The sequence below is a fragment of the Echinops telfairi genome, unplaced genomic scaffold (assembly GCF_000313985.2).
Source record: "Echinops telfairi isolate 266 unplaced genomic scaffold, ASM31398v2 ScPeMD7_18;HRSCAF=68, whole genome shotgun sequence".
Classification (NCBI taxonomy): Eukaryota; Metazoa; Chordata; class Mammalia; order Afrosoricida; family Tenrecidae; genus Echinops; species Echinops telfairi.
The window spans coordinates 91,936,232-91,945,591 of record NW_022103915.1 but is presented as its reverse complement, the minus strand read 5'-3'; the positions used below and the strand labels follow the sequence as shown (position 1 = coordinate 91,945,591).

General features: G+C 46.6%; 1 protein-coding gene across 1 annotated transcript in view; it reads left to right on the top strand.

Annotated features, from left to right (window-relative positions):
* Nucleotides 1-5,697: 5,697 nt before the first annotated feature.
* The window catches only part of DPH6 (diphthamine biosynthesis 6), a 175,354-nt gene continuing 171,691 nt past the window's right edge, over nucleotides 5,698-9,360 (top strand). The window contains exon 1 of the mRNA XM_004712684.2: nucleotides 5,698-5,779. Within this exon, the coding sequence (XP_004712741.1) occupies nucleotides 5,757-5,779 (23 nt within the window). The 5' untranslated portion in view covers nucleotides 5,698-5,756. The remainder of the gene's footprint in view (nucleotides 5,780-9,360) is intronic.

The window sequence follows — 9,360 nt, the reverse complement described above, 5'->3', positions numbered from 1 at the left end:
GATCAATCCCTACCAGGCCTCTCACACCCTGCTTGCCACTGATTTGGATCTTGGACTTGTTGTTCCCTTTTTCCTGGGTTGGTCAACACCACCTCCTTTCCCCCACCTCCGCCTCTCTCGTGTACCCCCAGAACCATCGGTCCAATTGTTTTCTCCTCCAGACTGTTCATCCAGCCTACCTTATCTAGATAGACCTGCTGAGTTATAATATTCACACAGAAAAATATGACATAGCAAGACAAAGCGACAAAAGAAAACAAAATGATGACAACAACAACAACAACAAAAAACCAATGGCCAATAAATAAATAAATAAAGATTTAAAAAGAAAAACCTGTACATAGTTCAAGGTCTGTTTGTTGACCTCTAGGAGTGTCCTCCAGTTGAGGCTGATGGGGTGCCATGCCCTTGCCTCAAAGGCTATCCTTTGTACTCCCTTGGGACCTCCATGCTCTGCTCCCAGCGCTGCTCTGCCACAGGCCCTCAGTGTTTTGCCTTGGTGTGGTGGGGTCAGACTGAGACAATCCTGACACTGTGTCTCCAGTGTTGTCCCCCATAGAGCCATGGGTGAGCGAGGGTCGTCGTGTCTCATAGTGGGGCTGGCCATATGGTCCACTCTGTGCATTGGCTGTTCTAAGCGGGGATATCGTCCTCCAGGCTTGGTGGGCCAGGTTGTGCTCCATTCTCTCTTCTTCACCCTTGGTTTGACAGACACATAGATCAATGGATATCCAATGGAAAATCCAAAGGTAAATCCATCTACGTTCAGAGAGCTGATCTTTGACAGTAGGCCAAAATCAACAAATGGTGCTGGTAAAACTGGATACCTATTTGCAGACAAATGAAACAGAATCCATATCTCGCATCAACTAGAAAAATAATCAGCTCTTCATGTGAATGACAGTGGTTGAGAGCATACCTTAGCGCTTCATTGCCTGAGTTTTAATTCCTGGCTCTTACTTCGTAGCTCTCACATCTTGGGCAAGTCATTTAACTTCTTTGCACTTATTTTCCTCATCTACAAATATGAATAGCAATAATTTCTTCATCATCACTGTGCTGTGATACTTACATGAGTCACTATATTTAAGGCACTTAGAAGACTCCCTAGCCCACAGTAAACATTACAGGAGTTTGCTGTCATTATTACGAATAGAGATGCACCAGACACCCATATCCTGATGCCCTTAAATTCAGGCTCTAAATAATAACTCAATTCCTTTCTTCCTAAATCCTCACCAGGACCTTTTGATGGCTTCCTATATGACATGCCTGCAGGGAGTACACACCGGTTTGAGCGTTAAATCCTTTCACGGTCTCTGCAGTAACTACCTGTAGCATTGATTTGATTATTTCAGTCTTTATCAATCAGCGCATCACCGAGATATACTGCCAAGAAAGCAGAACTCAGTGACAGCTTGCAGCTTTTATTACCAGCAACAGTGTTTGGCTATGGAGAATCTCCCTTAAGTAAATTGGCAAAGGACTGAGGGTTTTGGAGGCTGGTTTTCCATTCACCTATATTGTTGGCTCTATAAAATCCCAAACCGAACTGTTGGGTGGGTTTCTACTTATAGGGGCCAAGATAACCGTCATCATTTATAGATAATAGTTCGAGACTGTGAGAAGTGAGTCCACAATGCCTTCGAAAGCAAATTCGTGGGCGAGTTATTTCAATAAATTGTAAGAAGATTGACCTTCTGCAGTCCTGGTGGCATAGTAGTCACTTGTGGAGCTACTAACTAACTACAAGGTCAGCAGTTTGAAACCACCAGCAGCTCTGTGGGAGAAAGACAGGCCTCTCTATTCCAGTAGCGTTAAAGTCTTGGGAAATAACAGAGGCAGTTCTACTCTGTCCTATAGGGCAGTTGTGAGGTACTATTGACTTGACGCCAGTGAGCAGTAGTAGCAGTAGTGTACTGACCCCCAATCCTGTTAAAATTAACTTATTGACATGGACTGACGTTACTTTTATAGCATTCATGTAGAACACTAGCTTATAGAGAGGCATTGCTAAGCTGCTCTTCAAATTTGGGCAAATTACTTATAGGCAAATGGACACTACTCATCCAAATTAAGTTGTGCTTATTAATTCATGAAATCTTCTTAAAAATAAAAAATATGCCAGCCTGCTTGGTACTGGCTATCATGAGGAGATCACTGAGGCTATGTGTGCTGTCGCAAAGGGTGGTGAAGAAATCAGATGGTGCCAAGTTATTTGAGAGAAGGAAAATAAACCAGGTGTCTAAGGTCTTAAAAGCTTGTCACAAAATAAGTGTCCATGCAAATGAGGAGTCAGTTAAGAGCACAACGAAGCACCCCGCCTGCACAATCCAAGGAGGGAATGGTAGCAGAGCTTCAGTTCTAAGCACTCAATTTGCAGAACATTATGGATGACAGTGGAAGCCCCCAAATCCATTCGCAGGGGCCGTGTGTGGATTTAGTCTTCAGTGGCTTCCCACTGACCATACTCTAGAAATAGCCTTACTATTCGACAAAGCACATTGGAAGCTGGATGTTCGTATCTGACATTAGGTCAGAATACAAATAGCAGCTTCTCATTAGACCCCTCCTTTTTAACTCATTTTTAAACTATTCCGATTTTTAAGTATTTCTGTCTTTTCAATTGAGGTTTTCCTCTATTTTATTTGATCAACTTTGCTAGGTGGTTTTTTTTTTGGTTTTGTTGATCTGTGAATGGAAGTCAGGATGGGTGTGTCTATGAAGACAGCAACTGGATTAATAATTACCTTTGGGCACGGAATGGGAAGTGGTGGTGGGGAAACGGAGAGGCAACAGTAATGGGGACCAGAAGAAACTGTTCCCTGGTTGATTGTGGGAATGATGGCACATCCTTCTTAATATGATCAAACTATTAAATTATAATTGTATCTCAATAAAACTATTGAAAATAAAACATGCCATGATTCATAATTGACATGCTTTCGTATGTCAATTTGTTTGGCAGTTAAGCACATAGTCTTATGAATTCAGGATGTCACTCTTTCAAATACTATTCTGAGGTTTGAATTAACTCTTCATGAGACATTTCTCATCTCAGCAAGGAAGGCTGTGAACTAAGTAGTGACGTGCTCACATTCTTTATTTGATATGTTGTGAGTCAGTCTGGCAGGCATGAAGGTGCCTTCTCAGATCTCTCTTCGGAAGAACCTGCTGTGGAGAGAACAGCTGACTGGCTGTCTCCAGCTGCCACACTTCCTATCCACTGTGTGCACGGCAGGAAAAACTTTCCCAGGGCTGCTTCCAGCCTCTGATTGAGCACAGTGGGGACACCAACACCTGGCTTTTCCTGCCTGCAGAGTGTCAGCGTCATGTGGCCCCACAAACAGATGCCTATATAGGTTTGGAATCCCATGCAGCAAAGCATCCATAAGGAAACCCACTGCACAGAGAAGGTGTGGGAGTGGGTCCCTGCTTACGAAACCTAATAGCATCACACCCACGATGAAGCAAGCCTCGGGGAGTTCTAGAAAGGACCACCGAAGTAACCGTTGAAGCAGCAGCTCAGAGGCAATAATCTGCAAAGGTGGACTGCTGAAACACAGGGTAGGTACTCAGGTATCATCTTGTGGCATATCGCCATATAGCACTGTGAAGGAGCCCTGGGCGGCGGGCTACCATTAAGCTGCTTACCACAAAGTTAGAAGTTAGAACCCACAGATTGCTCTGAGGCACAAAGATGAGCTGTCTGCACCTGTAGACGTTTAAAGTACCCAACGGGGGCACTTGTACTCTGATCAACAGGGTCACTGTGAGTCAGAATTGACTCAATGGCGGTGAGTTTGGTTGGGGTTTTTGGAAGAAGGAAGACCAGAAGAGCCAGCATGAGCATGACAGAGGGGTGGGTAATGTTTGTTCTGCTGTGCACAGGGTGTCTCTGAGTCAAAGGACACTCAGTGACGCCTAACAACGGCATCAAGCCAGAGATAAGTAAGAATTTCACTCTCACATAGTCACACACACACACACACACACACACACACACACACACACTCCATCTCTCATTTAATCTACAAAAAGGTAAATTGCAAATAGAGTCACCGTATTCAAGTTCAAGTTTGGTGCATATATGTCTATCTTGGCTTATGCATTCATACTCGCAGTAGATCTCAGCATGTTTACAGGTTTGACGGTAGAGCACGAATGTACACATCTTGTCCTTTTTAATCATGATATCAGCATTGTAAACGAGTACATTTTATTATCTCTAGTACGCTCATGAGGAAAAGGAGCCTCAGAAAGTTGTTGACCCACATCATATAGGTAGAAGAAATTCAGCTGAAGAATTCAAACTCAGATACCCTGTCTTCAACTCTGGGACTCTTTCAATTGTACCACAAGCGTGAGTACCAGGTTGACGTTGTTGTTAGGTCCTGGCAGTTCTCACTAATGGCCATTGGCTACGCCATAGGTCAGTGCCATCTTTGTGGTCCTTGCAATGTTTGAGTCCATGATGTGACTATTGTGCAGTGCCGTCATTGTGTGGCCCTTCACTACAGGGTCAGATCTGCCAGCACTATAGTGGTCAATACTCTGTTGTGCTCCATAAGGGTCACTGGCCAATTATCAGAAGCAGGTCACGAGGCCTAGCTCCCTGAAGCCTGCTGAAACCTGTCTACTCTGGGCGGCCTTAATGGTATTTGAAAGACCTATGCCATTGCTTCTAGTATCAAGGGCTGCAAAATACAGGCATATACTTCTCCCATACTCTTATAATACTTGTATAATGTATACATCATGACCTTTTCTTTTAAATCACTTGCTTATATTAGACTTCATTATCGATTTAGGAAATAGAACAACAAAAAGTAGCTCCCAATCTGGCTTCTCTATCATACTGAGGATGTCTCTTTGCTATAACCTCTTCTAATCCATTATTGTAGAGTTTCTTAAAAAAATAGCATTGGGGGTTGAGAACAAGAATAGCCCCACGCCATGAACCACCAGGGAACTCTGCTGGTCTCCAAGTTTGCTCTCCTGCAGGAGGCACAGCAACGACTCCTCTGCTGGACTACAAACCAGCATTGCTAGCAGGGTATCTGGGGTCTTTGTACCCAGAGGCCAACATGCAGACTACTCCATGCTGATTAGCAAGAGGTGGGCTGCTTTCACAGGTGGGCACGGGGGTGGGCAGGGGGCGATGCAGCAAGGAGGAAAAGGAGGAATGCTGTGGAACCCAAGGGATCCACTTGGGTGCCTCTTGGCATGCCCTTGCCTAGCCCTATCTGTGAATGGACCCATGCAGCAATCCAGACTAAAAAGGATGGAATGTTTAGGTCACACCACCAGGTAAGTTTTTTTCACCTCTATCTCCACTGTTTTCCAAACTAGAGGAGGGAAATTCGAACTAAACTTCCTCAGGGACTGGGGTGCATCGATTGCAGAATATTAATCCTAGATCACTCTACGACTGACTTCCAGAGACACTGCCCTGGGGCTGGGCGACGCCGAGCTTGCCCTTCCCCTGGCAGCTTCAGTGCCCTCACTTAGGTGGCTAGACCGTGCCTAAAACACTATGCTTTTCGGAGCTAGGACGCCCCTGCCACAGGCGCCCGGCAGCGATGTGACGCCACTAGGCAGCCAGGTGCCCGGCGGGCACGCGCAGCCAGTGCCGCCGCGCGGGTTTGCGGACAGGCGGCGGGGCGAACACCCGGGCGAGGCCCCAGGCTCGTCACTGCCACGGGCGCCAGCGACGGGCTCGGCCGGCGCTCCTACGCACGCGCACTGCGCCCAGCATGAGGGTGGCGGCTCTGATCAGGTAACGTGGGGCCCGCGCTCCTTCCACCTGCCCTGCTGCTCCCGTCCCGTGCAGGCGACGCGCGAAGCCGCCGCCGCCGCCGAGCGACCGGGCCACTCTGCAGGCTCTGCGTCCGGAGACGCGGCGGCCTCCCGGCCGCGGGAGAAGGCGGAGCTTTCGCGCTGGCTGGCCACGCCTCTCGTAGACACTTGCTCCTCCCCCTGCCGACCGCTCCCTGTCGGGTCCGTGCCTGAAAGTTATGGTAGCACCTCGTCGGAATCACCTGGGGAACTTAAAAAAAAAAAAAATACTGGTGCATAGAGCCAGCCCCCAGATGCTGATAGAAGTAGCCCAGCGTGGGAGTTTTAAACATGTCTAATGGGCAGCGAAGTTCAAGAGCTTCTACTTGACATTCCTTGCCTTGGCGATACCTGTTCTTTTCTGCTTAGCGTGGTTTTTCTATGGTTCCCTTCAGATTTCTTGCCCAACCCTGAATCGCCTTCCCAGCGCTTCACGGTAGCGTGGTGCCTGCCCCTTTCCCTTCCAAACATTACTTCCCCTCCGTCATGGCAGCCCCCTGTGTGGCTTGAAAGATTGAATGGTTGTGGAATGCTTGTGGGATGGAGTCCTCCACACCCCATGTGCCCAGAAGGGAAAACGCCCCTCATGGTGGAGACAATTGTAGCAGTTTTCGCCCTGATCCAGATCCACTTGCCATTGCTTTAGAAAGTAATCTCTGTTAACATATTGCAATTTAAACAAGGATGAACACTATTGTACCTAATATTTACTGGTACAGTAAATCCTGGGATTGGCCAACTCATGAATGGTTTTGTTAGCTGCCAGCACGTTGCCCACTCTGACTTATGGTGACTCAGCCAACACAGCTGAACGAAACCCTGCCTGGTCCTGTACGACCCACCTGATGGGGTGCAGATCAGTCCACTGGGGTCCAGGGAGGTTTCATTAGCTGATTTTCAGAAGCGCTCAAGCCAGGAACTCCTGAAACGTGGTCAGCATCATCTAGCTAAGCAACTGCGATCACGTCAATTCTGTCAGAACAACTGTAGGACAGAGGAGAACTGCTCCCTGGTCTGTACATCCTTACTGGAGAAAATAGTCTCCTCTTCCTCTATTTCATAGGCTGCTGGCCTCACCATTAGCAGCCGTTGTAAGAATTTGGGTCTTCTTTACATGGAGTTGTAATCCATATTTAAGGCTGTAGTCCTTGATCTTCATCAGCAAGGGCTTCAATTCTCCCTCAATTTCAGTGAGCCAGGTGTGTCATCTGCATATTACAGGTTGTAAATAAGCCTTCCTCCAACCCTGGTGCTACTTTCTTCATATAGTCTGACTTCTCAGATTATTTTTGCAGTGTACAGATTAACCAAGGATGGTAGAGCAATAACTTTGGACACCTCTCCTGATGTCAAACCATGCAGTGTTCCCGGTTGTATTGGAAGCACTGCCTCTCCATCCATGTACAGATTCTGAGTAAGCACACTGAAGTGTTCTGGAATTCCCATTCTTCTCCAGTCTACCCATAGTTTGTTATGATACACTCAGCCGAATGCTTTTGTATAGGCAATAAAACACAAACATCTTTTTGGTATTCTTTGCTTTCAGCCAATATCTATCTGATGTCAGCATTGATATCCCCTGTGTTATGGCCTCCTCTGAATCTGGTTTGGATTTCTGGCAGCTCCCTGTCAATGTACTGCTGCAACCATTGTTGAATGATCTTCAGCAAAATTTTACTTGCTTGTGAGAATAATGATATTATGCAATAGCATGCACATTCTCTTGGGTGATGGAATGGGCACCAGGATGGAATTCTTCCAGTTGGTTGGCCATGTAGCTGTCCTCTAAATTTCTTGGCATAGCTACCTGAGTGCTTCATCAGCTTGTTGAAATGTTTCATTTGCTATTGTATGAGTTCCTGGAACCTTGTAAAAGGCTCCTTAGGGTTTCTGAGGCTGTAAATCTTTAGGACAGCGGTTCTCAACCTGTGGGTCATGACCCCTTTGGGGGTCAAACAACCCTTTCACAGGGGTTACCTGATTCATAACAGTAGCAAATTTACGGTGATGAAGTAGTAGCGAAAATAATTTTATGGTTGGAGGGGTCACCACAACACGAGGAACTGTATGAAAGGATCGAGCCATGAGGAAGGTTGAGAAGCACTGCTATAGGGGCACAGAAAGCCTTATCTTTCTCCTGTGGAGCTGTGGTGGGTTCGAATTGCTGACCTTGTAGCCAGCCACTTAACATGTAACCAATTGTGCCACCAAACTCTTTATCCCTTATGTCAAACCAAATCAAACTCATTACCAAGGACTCGTGATGAGCGTGTAAGACGGGGTAGAACTGCAATGCTTTACAGGAGCAGAAAGCCTCATGTTTTTTTTGAGAAGAACCAGGGAGGGTTGAACTGCTCACCTTGCAAATATCAGCCCAAGATTTAACCCATTATGCCACCAGGATTCCCTGTATGATGTTGTGACTGGAATGTTCCACTTTTACTCCACAGCAGTTTTAGGGTAATAAGAGCACTGTTGAGAAAGCATAGGGCCGTTAACTGCAAGGTCAGTAGTTCAAACTCATCTGCTTCTCCTTGGAAGAAAGAGGAGGCTCTTTGTTCCTCTGAACTTCTGCAAAGCCCTGGTGACCCAGATAGGGTTGCTATTGGTCAGAACTGACTCGATGTTAATGGATTTGGTGGGTTTATCAGGTAAGCCACCCTTTAAGACAGTAGAATTGCACCGTAGGGTTTCCAAAGGCTATACACCCTTCTCGGAGGAGACAGCCTCATCCTTCTTTCATGAAAAGTAAACCGGGAAGTCAAGGCATTCACAGCTTCATGGAAATTTGCCAACATTTCCCAACTACTCCACCCTCTGTACTCTAGGACCTAGAGCATTGTTCTCAGATGTGCTTTGGGCAGTGTTTGTGTTGGTATATTATTTATGTGGCATGGTATTTGCGCAAGGATACGGTACCAATGAAAGGAAGAGAAAAGCTGAAGAAGCAGAAGTCTGGGATGGGGAGAAGAGCAGGTGAGCTTAGGTAATCCATTGAACTAGAAAACGCAGTCCTTCTTCTGAGGATTGGCTGGTGGTTTCGAACTGCAGACGTTGCGCATTGCGTCCAAGCAGGCATAAGGCTCAAGGCGCACACCACATTTTCAAACGCTAATGACAGTGCCCGTGGAGTTGGAGCCAGCTCACGGGGACCCATGTGTTGCAGGGAAAACGGCTGCACTGGCTTTCTGAGCTGCGATCCTCACAGAAGCAGTGTGCAGAGCTGTCGCCGGCAGGGGCGACAGCCAGCTGCAAACCCATTGCACCACCCAGGCTCATCAGTTACGTCATAAACTACACATAATAAAAGAAACATTACCCAGATTCCACCACCAGGCCTACTGCTGTTTACACGTTGTCGTATCGATTTCCTCAACTCTACTTTCTCTGTAGATACCCTGATATTTATATATATCAATTTTGTAGGGTTGCGCCCAGATGTTTATTTATGATGGTATCTGGCCAACGTGTGTGGTTTAACCTCCCTTGCTATCAGTTCGTTGAGCATAGGCGTTGGGCATG